The 15878-nt window shown below is 42.7% G+C and overlaps 1 protein-coding gene across 3 annotated transcripts in view; it reads left to right on the top strand.

The window, feature by feature from the left end:
* LOC310844892 (cytochrome P450 2J5-like) overlaps positions 1-15878 on the top strand; it is a 92488-nt gene that overhangs the window by 64927 nt on the left and 11683 nt on the right. The window contains exons 2-5 of one of the 3 annotated variants that reach the window (XM_083739629.1): positions 6636-6817; positions 10387-10549; positions 13082-13231; positions 13795-13955. In XM_083739629.1, the coding sequence (XP_083595755.1) occupies positions 6650-6817; positions 10387-10549; positions 13082-13231; positions 13795-13955 (642 nt within the window). In that variant the 5' untranslated portion in view covers positions 6636-6649. Of the gene's footprint in view, positions 1-6553; positions 6818-10386; positions 10550-13081; positions 13232-13794; positions 13956-15878 lie in introns of those variants that run through there. The other 2 variants (XM_083739628.1, XM_083739627.1) reach the window with 2 other exon arrangements.

Here is a 15878-nt window from a genome sequence, read left to right as displayed (position 1 = left end):
AAACCCTACCTGAAGTAGATGTTCCACAGTTCTCAGAGCATTTTGAAAAGTGGAAATTAGTACAAGAATATAACTTGAAATTGGAGCTTGAGAAAAATAGAACTGAACAAGAATTGAAAAAAGAAAAGTTGAGGGCTGAGCAGGAAAGGAACAGCAGTGGTTTCAGTTAGAGATGAGATGGCTGGAATTAACGGTTTTGGAAAATCGAAATAATAGTAGTAACACCGATGGGCAGAATCAAATGAAGATAGATTTAAAATGCTTTCCTGTTTAGAGATAAGGATAGCCCAGAAGCATTTTTAGTATCCTTCGAGAGAGCATGTCACGATTTTCAAGTGAGAGAGGAAGATAAAATGATGATCTTGAGAGCTAGAATAAGTGGCCCTCTAGCCGAAATATACACACAAATGACTTGTACAAGCAGTTAATATACACCCGCTTTGGGATTACCTCAGAGCAATTGAGAAAAAAAATTAGAAGTGTGACAAAGGTGAGGAAGGAAACCTTGGTACAAAGATAAAAACTTACCTCATGATATGGTTAGAGCAAGAGAATGCAGACATGGTACCTATGATTAGGGAAGTGATAGCATTGGAGCAATTTTACAACACAATAAATGGCCAATTGAAATACCTGATAAAAGAAAGGAACCCCAAGACAATAGAGGAAGCAGCTGGTTTAGCCGATAAAATAAATGAAATCAGAGACCACAGATTTGATGGGCCAAAATTTGGTGGGAGATATTGGGAAACAAACGAGAATAAATTTCAGCAAACCAAAGGAAACCGATAAGAGAAGTAGCCCCTCATCAAAAAGCCAACATGAGAAGGCACACGCCCATACAGAGTTTTCTGAGGGAAAAGTTAATAAAACAAGTTATGCAGGACCCAAAGACATTTCATGCTGGAGATGTGGAAAATTAGGTCATAAAAGTTTTGATTGTAAAACAGGAAAAGAAACGTCCATTTGTAGCACCACACAAAAACAGACATATTGTATCCAGCCTGTGGAGCAGGGCCAGACTAGTCAGGTTGTCAAGGGAACCAACATGCCAGCTAGGCCTGAGCCTGCTGAAGTAGTAGATGCCAAAGTCCTGCACTGTTATGCGATTCAACAAGATAATCTCTTGTTAAAGAAAGCTGGAGAGTATATCTGGATAGACAGAAAAAGATATCTTGGGTTAAAGGACAAGTCACTATAGTCCACCCGGAGATAATCAGGGCTGAAGCCATAATTCCAGGGAAATTAATAAAATTAAAAGGCATTTCGAAACAAGCAGAGATCCTAAAGGTGGCAGAAATAGATGTCAGGTTCAAAAACTGGGCAGGGAAGTGGCAGGTAGCCCTTTCAGAAGAAATTCCCACCCCTGTGCTCATTGGTTGGGACATTTTAGAACATGTGCAGAGTACTTTCATAGTTACCAGAGCAAAAGGGATCCTACAGTCACCTAATCCTGAGGGGGTGGATACAGTAGCAGAGGCAAACAATGCTGAACGACAGCAAGGGGATAATCTGTGTGAGGAAAGAAAAGAGACCTTTTTGTTTCCTTTGACTAAAAGTCAAACCCCAACTTTTGCCAAAAAGCAAAAAGAAGATACTGAGTTACAAATGTACTTTGAGGCAGCCGATTCGGAGAGGCTGTTAACTCCTGAGTGTCCAGAATGTTTTTGTTTGAGCAAGGACCTTTTATATTGAGAGGTCCTTCCCCACCATCTTGCGGGGTGTGTGTGTGTGAAGAAGTGAGAAGACAGTTAGTAATCCCACATGAATACCGGGGCAAAATCCTGCAGCACGCTCACAATAGGGTATTTGGAGCGCATATGGGGATCACACATACAAAACGGAGAGTTGCTCAACATTTTTACTGGCCAGGCATGGGGAAACAAATAAAATAATACTGTCAAGCCTGTGACATATGTCAGAGAAGAGGCAAGGTAAATATGTCAGAGAAGAGTCAAGGCAAAACAAAAGCCAAATTGTGCCCCTTGCCTATCATATCAATCCCTTTTCAACGGTTAGGGCTGGACCTGATAGGGCCATTGCCTAGAGCCAGCAGGCAGGGAAACAGATACATCCTCACCATAGTGGATTACGTAACCAAATATCCAGAAGCCATTCCGTTGTGAAACATTGAAACAGAAATGGTGGCAAGCGCTTTAATTAACTATATGGGTACATTGGGCTTTGCCAGTGAAATAGTCACTGACTTGGCTTCTTCTTTCACATCAAGACTAATGAAAAGGCTATGGGAAGTGTGTGGTATTAAGCATTTGACATCAACACCTTACCACCCTGAAACTAATGGATTAGTTGAAAGATTTAATGGAACCCTAATGAGAATGATTAAAACCTATATCGCAGAAAATCCCGATTGGGATGACAAGATACAACCACTACTGTATGCATATAGGGATTTGCCCCAAGAAAGGACTGGGTTTAGTCCATTTGAATTATTGCTGGGACGTAAAGTAAAAGAGCCCCTGGACTTACTTTGCATGAATTGGGAAGAACAGCGAGATCAAGACCCAGAGTCCGTAGTGGAGTATTTATTTAATTTGCAGAATACCTTAAAGGGATCCCTAGAGTTAGCGGGGGGGGGGGGATTTAAAAAGTGCCCAAACCAAGGAAAAAAACTGGTATGACAAGAAGGCCAGGGTAAGGTCATTTGCACCTGAGAGTGAAGTGTTGCTGCTGAGACCAATTAAAGGGAACAAACTACAATTAGCTTGGGAAGGACCATATAAAATAACAGCCAAAATGAATGAAGTAAATTATGTGATCCAGCAAGGAGAGGAAGGGCGGAAAGTGGTGCATGTAAATATGATCAAACCTTATTTTAGAACAGAAAACTGGGCACTGTATGCCCTACGAGAGGATCCAGGTGAACCACACATACCATGCCAGGGGCACAAGAGAGAGTCCCAGAGTAGTTTAAAGGGCATAAAATTGGCTCCAACTTTAACCCTTAAACAGATCTTGCAGGAATATGAATCCTTATTCTGTAATATTCCAGGAGTGGCCAAGGGTGTGGAACATCAGATAGACACAGGGGAAGCCAAACCCATTGCTGTGAACCCCTACCATATAACAGGAGGGTATGTGGAGAAGGTTGGCAATGAGGTGCGGGACATGTTAAAAGCGGGAATCATTGCACCTTCAGAAAGCCCTTGGGCAGCCCCTATAGTGCTATTGGACAAGACTGATGGATTGGTATCCTTTTGTTTGGATTTCAGAAAACTGAACCATGTCACCAAAGCAGATGCGTATCCCATGCCACGATTGGATAATCTGATAGAGACCATTGGGTGATGTCATTACATCACGTATTTAGATTTAACCAAAGGATATTATCAGGTCAAAATGAATCTGAGCGACCAAGAGAAGACAGCATTTAGAAGTCTCTTAGGGCTCTATGAGTTCAAAGTTATGGCATTTGGGTTAAAAAATGCGCCCACCACATTCCAAAGATTAGTGGACAAGATTCTAAATGGACTGAGCAGATGCACGGTCGCCTATTTAAATGATATTGCAGTGTTCAGTGTGACCTGGGAGGAGCATAAACTACATTTAAGACTAGTTTTACAGCGACTTAAGGAGGCAGGGTTGACTATCACAGCGAACAAATGCCAGATAGGTGGTGTGACTATACAGTATCTAGGACATATGGTCGGAGGAGGGGTAATTAAACCAGTAGAGGCAAAGGTTGAGGCCATTTCCACCTGGCCTACCCCTACTTCCAAACGGAAGGTACGCGCTTTCTTAGGACTAGCAGGGTACTATAGGAAGTTTATTCCAAACTTCAGTGAACTAGCAGTGCCGTTATCTGACCTTACGCGCAAGAAGGAGCCAGACCAAGTCAAGTGGACATCAGCCTGTCAGCAGTTCTTCAGCGCATTGAAAGGAGCCTTGATGTCAGGACCCGTTCTTGCAGTGCCAGACTACAATCAAGAATTCACTGTGTTCACAGACCCTTCAAACTCCGGAATCGGGGCTGTATTATGCCAGCCAGGACCAGAGGGAGACCTGCATCCAATCGCCTACATAAGCAAAAAGTTACTGCCTAGAGAAAAGCACCTCTCGACAGTGGAGAAAGAATGCTTGGCAATTGTGTGGGCCCTTCAAAGATTGAAGCCGTATATCTGGGGACGAGGCTTTGTGTTATGTACAGACCACTCACTGTTGATATGGCTGCGATCGATGAAGAGTAATAGTAAGTTGCTGTGGTGGGTCCTATTACTACAAGACCTCAATTTTACCATCAAAAGTGTGAAAGGATCCTTGAACATTGTAGCAGATGCCTTATCACGAAAACCAGAGAGTGAAGGATGAACAGAGACAATCAACAATTTACTTGTTTATGTATGTATATATAGAAACAAAACAAAACAAAACAAAACTGTTTGATCAGGAGTGTAACTTTAAGAAGTTAACTCTCCTGAATCGAAACTTCTTAAGAGGGGAGGTATGTGACGTTAACATATGAGAGTGCTGGAGGAGAAATAGTTAAACAGGTTACCCAATCAGAACCCAGGGAGGTGGAGTCAGAAGGACTATAAAACTAGCTCTGGGAGGGGCGAAGAGGGGGAGTTCGTTGGGAGTTGGATGGTTGGAGTGGGAGTGAATTGGGATAGAGTCTGTGGGTAGGTTGAGTTAGTGTAGCAAAATAAGCCGAGTCAGGAACAGTTAGGAGCTAGGAAGACAAGTAAATATCTGAGAGGTGGTTTAGTGAGTGAGAGCAGGTAGTGGAAGTTATGGGTCTGGACAGGCACCCCATGTTTGTAATTGACCGATACCGTTTATGAAAACACATGCTTGTTAAACTGTAATGAATAAACAGAATGGTTTATTAAGTAACAATGACAAAATTATGTAATATATGTTATTAAAAGGATAGCTGTATGGAGAGGATGGGAAGTTATATGTTCATGAAGAAAATACATAGCCAAAATTTAATGTAACTTTCTTAATCAATAATATGTTTAATTGACTGAAGAAGGCGATTATGATTTCATGCTGTATATAGGTATAAATGAACAATAAAGCAAAATTTTAAAACAAGGAGGGGGAAAAGAACAGTGATCTTGTACATTTCCTTCAATGAATTTGGATTTTGCTGGCCTAGGATAATCCAGTAAATGGTGAAAACACCTCCACCAAATTACTGCATTTTGGACAGCAGATGCTTTGCACTGGCGGTGGGAGGTTTTCTGGAAGATGAACCAGACTTTCACTACTACACTCCTTTTGACTGCATGCCCCCTGGTTCCCACTGTGCCCATTTGTGTTCCAGAGAAACTTGTGGCAAAATTTGTGCTCTTTTCTTCTTCTTATTTGGGTGGGATTTCCATGTTCTGAAGGAATACTACTTGCTTCTGATAATTTCCTCGACGTTGCTTGTTAAGCAGGCTGGGATCTTCTTAGCCCTGGTGGTACCTTTGCTGATCTGTGGTATACATTCTACCTGAGCACCTAATATTGCAGTTTAAAAATAACTCCCTAGCATTCTGAACATATGCCAAATCAGACCATTGTTCCATCTAGCTCAGTCTTATCTACATTGACTGGCTGTGGCTATCCAGAACTTCAGACGAGACTGTCTCCTAGTTGTACCTGGAGATGCCATGGATAGGACACAGTACTATTTTTCTAGAAAAACAGGTGCCAGAACTCACCGCAAACTCCTCCTCCTCCTCCCTCCTCCTTTCTTCTTTAGACAAACATGTCGAGCCCAACCTTGAGATGCTGGGTCTTTTTCATGTATAATTCTCATCCTGCCACTGTGCAACAGCCATTTCTCTTTCTTGGGCAGCAGCTGCTACTTTAAAAAGAAAAAAATTATTTTCGATTTTGACAAAGTGATAATAAATAAGAATTAAAATGTGCACCCTACCCCCGAGACCATTCCATTATAACTATCCAACCTCCCCAAATTTCAACACCTCTTGTCATAGTTTGATAATAATAATAATAATAATAATAATAATAATAATAATAATAATAATTTATTTTGACAAAGTGAAAATAAATAAATAAGAATAAAAATGTGCACTCAACCCCCAAGACCATTCCATTGTAACTATCCAACCTCCCCAAATTTCAACACCTCTTGTCATAGTTTGACCCCTTTCTGTTTTAGCTGCACAAATTCTGCAAACACGTTCCGTATCTCCTGTATATTCCCCGTTTTACCTTAATAGCATGTGTTAATTTATCATTAATAGCTATATTAAGGGCTATTGCCATGAGGTCGTGGCTGAGGGCTTCCCATGGGCATTTGCATTGGGCCTTTTCCATATGCAATTTTATTTCATGAATGTATGGTACATCTTTTCCCAATGTTTCTAGCACAAATCAGTCGTACACTGGCCAAAATTCTAATTGCAATTCATATTAATCAGACTTCCTGTCATCTGAGTGACACATGTAAGAATGTTTATAGTGTTTCTAGCACATGACTTGGGATCATAGTCCAAGGTTACTTGGATATGATGTCAGAACATTGGTTGCTTATTCCTTTTTAATAAGAGAGTATATAAAGCGAGAGGAATGTTGATTTCTCTGAGTAAAGCAAGATCTCCTTAGAGAAAGAGTGTTGAACTTAACCAGGAATCCTAAAAAGTCTCAAAGAGAAAGAGAAAGCAAGAGAAGGATGGAAACAGGGGCATTTTTTATTGTTCTGCTGGTGGTTCTTCTGATTCTGCACTACCTGAAACAGCTCTGGTCAAATAGGCACTATCCTCCTGGACCTCTCCAGCTTCCTCTCATTGGAGGCGTGTGGCGGATTGGGGTGAAGCTTCGTGATGATACTTTCATTAAGGTACTTAATTTTAACTCAGTCTAATATGAACAATTGTTTTGCCTATTTCCCTTAACAACTATGATATTTAATAAATTCAGTGAACTAGGTACTCTGAAGTTGTTCATTCCAGGCACTGCTGCTGTGTTACGTACAAGGGCATTAAAACCATACGAAAGTTGAAAATGTGCATTCAGAAATTACCAATTGTTCTAAGGTCTAAAAAACATAATAAATATTGATAATTAAACAAGGTAAACACACATGTTGCTGTTTAGTCGTTTGGTCGTGACCGACCCCATGGACCAGAGCACGCCAGGCACTCCTGTCTTCCACTGTCTCCTGCAGTTTGGTCAAACTCATGCTGGTAGCTTCGAGAACACTGTCCAACCATCTCGTCCTCTGTCGTCCCCTTCTTTCCCAACATCTTTCCCAACATCAGGGTCTTTTCCAGGGAATCTTCTCTTCTCATGAGGTGGCCAAAGTATTGTAGCCTCAGCTTCAGGATCTGTCCTTCCAGTGAGCACCCAGGGCTTATTTCCTTAAGAATGGATACGTTTGATCTTCTTGCAGTCCATGGGACTCTCAAGAGTCTCCTCTAGCACCATAATTCAAAAGCATCCATTCTTCAGCCATCAGCCTTCTTGATGGTCCAGCTCTCACTTCCATACATCACTACTGGGAAAACCATAGCTTTAACTATAAGGACCTTTGTCGACAAGGTGATGTCTCTGCTTTTTAAGATGCTGTCTAGGTTTGTCATTGCTTCTCTCCCAAGAAGCAGGCGTCTTTTAATTTTGTGACTGCTGTCACCATCTGCAGTGATCATGGAGCCCAAGAAAGTAAAATCTCTCACTGCCTCCATTTCTTCCCTTTCTATTTGCCAGGAGGTGATGGGCCCAGTGGCCATGATCTTTGTTTTTTTGAAGTTGAGCTTCAGACCATATTTTGTGCTCTCCTCTTTCACCCTCATTAAAAGATTCTTTAATTCCTCCTCACTTTCTGCCATTAAGGTTGTGTCATCTGCATATCTGAGGTTGTTGATATTTCTTCTGGCAATCTTAATTCCGGTTTGGGATTCATCCAGCCCAGCCTTTCTCATGAAGAATTTTGCATATAAGTTAAATAAGCAGGGAGACAATATACAGCCTTGTCGTACTCCTTTACCAATTTTGAACCAATCAGTTGTTCCATATCCAGTTCTAACTGTAGCTTCTTGTCCCACATAGAGATTTCTCAGGAGACAGATGAGGTGATCAGGCGCTCCCATTTCTTTAAGAACTTGCCATAGTTTGCTGTGGTCAACACAGTCAAAGGCTTTTGCATAGTCAATTAAGCAGAAGTAGATGTCTTTCTGGAACTCTCTAGTATGCCAGCTGGTCTTCTCCAATCCTCTGGCCACTGCTGAGTTTTCCAGACTTGCAGGCATATTGAGTGTAGCACCTTAACAGCATCATATTTTAAAGCACACATACGTAAGTATATAAACCACATGTCTAAAATAGTACAGGAGAGCAATCCAAAAGTCATTTTGGCTCTCCTAAAGATTCTCAGTATTTCCTCTGCTTCCTTAATCCCCCTTGTCTGAGAACACGTAGGCAGATAGCAGTCAAGGGAAATTCCTGAAGGGATTCCTGTCCTAGATCAATGAATTTCCTTTGTATTAATTGTCATTGTTTGCCCAGATGCTCTGCATTGAGGGATGTCTGATGGGCATCTTGATTGTCTTATCAAATACTAATACTAATAGGGATGCCATGCGTGAGTGGCAGCTCATATGGATGCTGCAAGTGGCGCCCATACTGACTGCTTGCGTGCCCTTCGCCGATCCCCAGCTGGGGGGAGGCAGTGGCCCATCTTGACACCCTCCCAGGGTGGCACCCTGGGCGACCTGCCCCCTCTGCCCCCCTCTTCATATGCCACTGTGTATACTGTTACATGTTATGTGCTCCTTGGCGTATGTTTATAACCAACCAAAGAATTAACATGAAAAATCTTTACCTCCATTCTTTCAAATCTTCTAGAGCCATCACTTCTGGTGTAAATGAACATTATATATAAAAAGAAACCCCACAGCACTGACCACAGACACATAAGAAAATGCATTTTAAAAAGAGTGAGCACAAAGATCACTCTGCATTCATTCATGGCAGCACTTATCTGTATCTGTTGCAGACCTGCATATGCTATTCAAGATTTTAGGCTTGGAAAAGTCTTCATCTTGTTCATTGGAAATACAAACACTTTTTTAAAAAAGCAATTCAAGGACTAATATAGCAAATTGCATCTCTGCAGTAAATGCTAATCTCCAGGTAATACTCCCAGCAAGAGCAAAAGGCCAGGTCTGTGAAATCAGCATCAGAGACTCATTTGAAAGCAGCAGCTGCAGCTGTGAGACTAATGGCACTGAGACAGGAAGGATGCACAGGCTGATCCTGCTACCACTTACTAGTCAACAATTCTCATAGAGAAAATGCAACAACATTTTGGCATGTGTATTTTTCTGATCTCACCTAGCTCCCCATGCTGTAATTATCATACTTTATATGTTTTTGTGCTTTTCATTATTAATCAGATTCTTGTCCTTTTATATTAGTTTCTAGATTATTATGTGTTTTGTTTGTATCTGCAGGATGAAGGATGCTTAAATATGAAAGACACCACACAAGCCAAGCAGCTGAGCTAATGAAATAGTTTATTGCAATATACTCTGGAGCTTGTCCTCCCACTCTTCCCATGTGTGATGCAACATGGCCCAGAATGCTATGCACTTCTCCTCTTCCAACAGATGGATGGACACCAAGTTCACTTGGCAGTGTAGCAGGAGATCATTATCTATTCCCAGGAAAGCCATGGGATTTAGTAACTCATATGTAACCAGGGAAGACACGAGACAATATTTAATTTGGTTGTTTGTTTGTTTAATACATTTATAAGCCAAATTACTCAGACAGGTATTTCTTAATTCCTTCCTACTTAACTCCATCCTCTTCTTAATTCCTTACCACAACTTTGGGTAACCTTCCCCAAAAATTTCAATGTGCGGGGGTGACAAAAGAAATTCTGCACCAGGTAACACCTGACCTTGCTACGCCTCTGCTGTTGTGACCCACCGTGGGTCATAAACCTGACCCAGTGCTCTAGCCAAGCTTATACGAACTTGATGCCCTCCAGACTACAATGCCCATCTCCCCCAACCAGTGTGGCCAATGGTCAGGGATGATGGGAGTTGCAGTCCAACAGTATCTGGTGGGCTCCAGTTTCCACATCCTTGCACAAAATGTTTTTATGGTGATGATGAAGAAGCCTCTGGCAATGGCTGGCTCATCTACTTGCCTGTCACCAGATGGCTGGAGACTATGAAGTGCCTCTCTGCCGCTCTGATCCCATGCAGAGATAACACGGGCAGGAGGGAGTAAAACAAATGGGTTGGAATGAAAGAAGGATCTAACGAAAGAAAAGGAGATGCTGGCAAGAGAGGAAAATATAGTGAGATGCTTAAGAGGCGAGGAAGGCTGAAGCTCACATATTAGGTTGAAATAACTATCTGAACGTAGCATTCCTCTTCTCTCTTTTGACCCAAATGGTAGATGGCAAAGCAATATGGAAACATTTACACCCTTTGGGCAGGATATCAACCCTTCATAATACTGTCTGGATTCCAAGCAGTGAAAGAAGCGCTCATTGACCACTCTGAAGAATTTGAAGACCGACCACAGACTCCTTTCCTTATGACTATAGCAAACGGAAAGGGTAAGTAGTGAAGAATGAGAATTTCTGCTGGTACTTCCCTGAAGAAAACATTTAAGTGGCTGTCTGGAAAAAGAGAACAAAGGTCTCTATTACTGTTGTACTGAACAGGAAATAGGGGTTCTATGGAGTGCCAGTTCTTATCAGAGAAGACCCACTGAAATTAATGGGCATGGCTAATGTGGGTTTATTAATTTCCATTAGTCTACTCTAACAAGTGCTTTATGGAAGTCAGAATTGTACTGCACTGTGGTTAGACTGAACTGCAGGTAGAAGCTTGTTTTCTGTTGCAGTTGCAATGCATTGACTGCCCTGGCCCTCAGCGCTGGATGAAGGGCTTGAACTCTCCGCTCTTTCTGCTGAAGGCTTTGATGTCTACATCAGATCAGGACATTGCCAAGACACAGCTTACAAGGTGGAATAGGTACATAAGAATAGGTAATAGACACACAGCTAAATGCTAGCTAAGATGTTGATCCAACTAGTGATGCATCCCCCACACCTTCCTTTTGGAGATTGAGGTGGGTGACTGGCATCCAAGAACTGGGAAGCAAGTGGGCACTCCTTCAAATGGGTTGTTCCTGCAAGGTTTGTTCATACCTGGCACCTCTATGTCCTTAATGAAGGAGACAGTGTTGGTGCCAGCTTGGCACCCAATTTAGTCTTAGTCACCTCCTCAGAACGGAGAGGCTGCTCACTGGCAATTCTATTTTGCACAGTGGTTCTGATAGAATAGAACTGGGTGCTTGTATTTCAATCCCTTGGCAGTTATGCTCTGGTTTGTCACAGTTTGCCCTTTGGTCCCCAATTCGGTTTAACTTCTGCATGAAGCCTTTGGCAGGAGTGATTAGCAGATTTGGGGCAAGATGTTGTTAACACCCTGATGATGCTCAACTCTATTGCTCTATTGAATCGGGAGAACCCATGCAAGCTCTGGATGGGCTGGATAAGGTGGTGGGTTAAATGAGGACCAATAAAGTGAGTCTGGATCCTGGTAAGATGGAGGCATGTTAGGTGGGTGGTTCTTGAGTCTAGATAATTGGTCAGTTGCCTGCTATGGATAGGGCTGTACTTCACCTGAGAGAACCAGCACATAGTCTAGAAGTGCTTCTGGATCCATCTTCGTTGCTCCAGGCCCAGGTGACCTCACGGCCTTCTGCCACCTTCATCAGGCAAGGCAGCTTTGGCTAGTAAGACAGCTAAGGTGGTTTCTGGACCAGGTTTGGCAACCTCCAGGCTAGATTATTGCAATGTGCTGTATTTGGGGCTGCCCTTGAGGTTAGTCAGGGTGAAAAATGAAGTGGATCAATTGTTCATGTGGACAGGATATAGCCAACATTTTAGCCACTGTTGCAAGAATTCCACTGGCTGCCAATTAGCTACTGGGATAAGTTCAAGGAGGTGGTTTTGGTGTAGAAAGGCCTATAAAACTTGGGTTCAAGATGCCTGCAAGATCATCTCATTCCCTTTATACATTGTCAATCACTGTACTCCGCAGGTGACGGTCTTCTGAAGATACTGCCTTATTAAGAGTCTAGGGTTGCCATATTTGGAAGAGCCAAAGAGAGGACACATTTGCTAACTTCTACTTTTAACTATGGATCAGACTTTTAACCCAACATATGGCAAGCCTAGCTTAGGCATCCTCCAGTAAACTTTGTATTGATCATTCATAATGATTTGTGCTCAATTCTTTCAAGGGTGTTATATCCAACTCCATTTTCAATTTTGCCTGCAAATAATTTGAGGTTGTCATACTGGTTAATTTCCATTCAGTCATATCGCTTACCTTCCTGCTGAAAACCACAAATGCACAAACTTATTATGGTATTGTCCTGCTTTCCCTGTTATATAGCTTCCCCACACAGTAATAATGTGGTAGCATTCAGGAAGCATCACAGAACTAACAAAGCAGAATAAATTGACCATCAATGCACTACTGTCATGTCAAGAATATGCTGCAGAATACATCCTCAATAAAATACCAGTCTGGCTTGGCCAGTAGAAAAATAACTTGTTGACATCACACATCAGCCAAATTATATCTTTAAAAATAGTGTGGAAAACTTAGCTGAATTGGGGTTGTGAGTGAAAATAACAGCAGGTGTTTCCCGCTATAGGAAAACTCATGTGATATCTGCAGGTTCAGTCTTTATGGCAGAAATTGGCAGAGCTGTCCAGAGATCTCTCATTTTATGCAGGACCTTCTGGGACCACCTGATTTCTGTTCTATTATCCAACAAATAATCAAAACATTTGGGTGAATCACTAATAATTTTCTGAATGATGACAGGAAATAGAAAGTGAGATTCTGTTAGGCATTGTGTGAAGCAAATAGTGCTGGCCTATATTGCAGAGATACCTGCAAAATACACTGAGACAGACTTCCCATCGTCTTGTAATTGTAATCTTAAGATACTGAATAGCTTGCACATTCAAGGGCATGAACTTCAGTAAACAACGTTTCTTCTTGGCTGGTAACTTAATTGTACCATTAATTTCTGTAAGGAAGAATTTCTCATTGATTTTCCATAGGTATTCCATTTTCCAATGGTCACACCTGGAGGCAACAGAGACGCTTTGGTGTAGTTACTCTGCGGAAGCTGGGACTGGGGAAGAAAGGCATGGAGCAGCAAATAGCAGCGGAGGCCCATCAGCTCGTGGAGATTTTTGCACGTTCAAAGGGTATGTGATGAGGGGTGATGGTGCTGAGCTGGCATATGAAGATATATTTGTGTACTACCTCTGTCCATTTTAGAAAGAAATGCGATATGTTTTTCTTGGTTCCTAATGGAGATCACGGGTGGTGCTGTGGGTTAAACCACAGGGCCTAGGACTTGCTGATCAGAAGGATGGCGGTTCAAATCCCCGCAGCGGGGTGAGCTCCTGTTGCTCGGTCCCAGCTCCTGTCAACCTAGCAGTTCAAAAGCACGTCAAAGTGCAAATAGATAAATAGGTACCGCTCCGGCGGGAAGGTAAACGGCATTTCCGTGTGCTGCTCTGGTTCACCAGAAGTGGCTTAGTCATGCTGGCAACATGACTCGGAAGCTGTATGCCGGCACCCTCAGACAATAAAGCGAGATGAGCACCGCTATCCCAGAGTCGGCCACGACTGGACCTAATGGTCAGGGGTCCCTTTACCTTTACCTTTACTGGAGATCCCAGCAATTCTCTTGGCCCCCATGAAATCCCACTCTCAGTATGAACAGGAGGAGTTGAACTCACATTAGTATGACTTTATTTTGCAGGACAACCACTTGACCCCTCCTTGCCCATCACTAATTCAGTCTCCAACGTGATATGTGCTGTGGCTTTTGGGCACCGGTTTGCTCTTGAAGATGAACAGTTCCAGAAGCTGATAGAAGCCATGAATTTCTCCCTAAAATTTATAGGAAGCTTCATTCATGCTGTGAGTAGTCATTTTCATTCCTGCTGATTCAGAGAAGTCAGCCAGGGTCCTTACATTTCCCATTCAGCATTCTGGATTACATTATGATAGAGCATAGAGTGTTTGAGAAGTGAGATGAAGTTTAAATCTAATCTGAGATAAGGGCTATTTTACAGCCTAATCAATTTCTTACCATGAATATAAAAGAGAGAGTAATGAAACTAGGTCCACAAGTTGGGACTCTTTGGAGGAAAGACAGGCTAGAAATGGAACAATGGCCTTCAGAACAAGTCATCTACAGCCCACATAAATGAGCAGAAGTGAACAAAATAATTTTCTCCGGAAGGGAATTACACTATGGCAAAGCGTGGGTGGAGCCAGGCAGCTGGTGGCCCTGGATGTGACCAGATGCTACTATGACAGGCTCCCTCATGATGTTGGAGCCATGGGGAGGTAAGACATCAGATGATTTCCCCTCTTTCCTTTCTCTTTCTTAACTGTAATGTGTTTCCCTGTCCCCTTTTCTTCTGCTGGCTGCAACGAGCCACCAAATGGCAAACCTTAACACTTTTCCTTTCCATCCTGCTGTGCTCCACATCCCTCCCTCACCGGCTTCTGTTAAAATAAGAATTTTTTTTTACCTGCCAAATAAAATCTCAAGTGGAACTGTGTTGAGAGGCACGCTTTGCCTCTCTCCTCCTGATCAATTTCACCCAGAGCCCTGTTAAATTCACCACATTCTGCTTTAAATGTCCCATTCAAACCTTGGTATGCAGAAATGAATTACCGTAGCCATCGCCTCCCCCTTCTCTCTCTCCTGCCTCTTCCTTGCCTCCTCCTTCTCATTACTCTGAGACCTCTTGGCTAGCATTTATTTATATGGGGATCGGCTCTTTTCTCTGCCCTCTCACCTCAGATTGCCATGATGCAAACCCAGGATATGTATTTGTCTTATTTAATATTATTTGTTATTGGGAACATAGTTCTTGTAAGGAAAGGCAATGGAAAAGAGCCAACCTCCGAAGTGTTTGCTAGAGAGGTTGATTCAGAAAATGTAAGTAATTTATCTTTCATGAGAAAACTAGGAAAGAGGAAAAGCTCCCTTGTTAAAGGTTTAATAATAATAATAATAATAATAATAATTTATTATTTATACCCCGCCCATCTGGCTCAGTTTCCCCAGCCACTCTGGGCGGCTTCCACAAAGACAAAAAATACACTAAGATGTCACACATTAAAAATTTCCCTAAACAGGGCTGCCTTCAAATGTCTTTTAAAGATAAGATAGCTGCTTATTTCCTTCACATCTGAAGGGAGGGCATTCCACAGGGCAGGTGCCACTACTTAGAAGGCCCCCTGTCTGGTTCCCTGTAACCTCACTTCTCCCAGCAAGGGAACCGCCAGAAGGCCCTTGGCACTGGACCTCAGTGTCCGGTCTGAATGATGGAGGTGGAGACGCTCCTTCAGGTATACTGGACCAAGGCAGTATAGGGTTTTAAAGGTCAGCACCAACACTTTGAGGGATGCAGGTGGCGCTGTGGGTTAAACCACAGAGCCTAGGACTTGCTGATCAGAAGGTCAGCAGTTCGAATCCCTGCGACGGGGTGAGCTCCCATTGTTCGGTCCCAGCTCCTGCCAGCCTAGCAGTTCAAAAGCACAAAGTGCAAGTAGATAAATAGGTATCGCTCCAGCGGGAAGGTAAACTGCGTTTCCGTGTGCTGCTCTGGTTCGCCAGAAGCGGCATAGTCATGCTGGCCACATGACCCGGAAGCTGTCTGCAGACAAACGCCGGCTCCCTCGGCCAATAAAGCGAGATGAGCGCCGCAACCCCAGAGTCGGCCACGACTGGACCTAATGGTCAGGGGTCCCTTTACCTTTACCAACACTTTGAATTGTGCTTGGAAACGTACTGGGAGCCAATGCAGAATTCTCAGGACCAGTGTT

This window comes from Podarcis gaigeae, assembly GCF_964106915.1.
Source record: "Podarcis gaigeae genome assembly, chromosome: 5".
Lineage (NCBI taxonomy): Eukaryota > Metazoa > Chordata > Lepidosauria > Squamata > Lacertidae > Podarcis > Podarcis gaigeae.
This window is presented reverse-complemented; position numbering and strand designations above follow the sequence as displayed.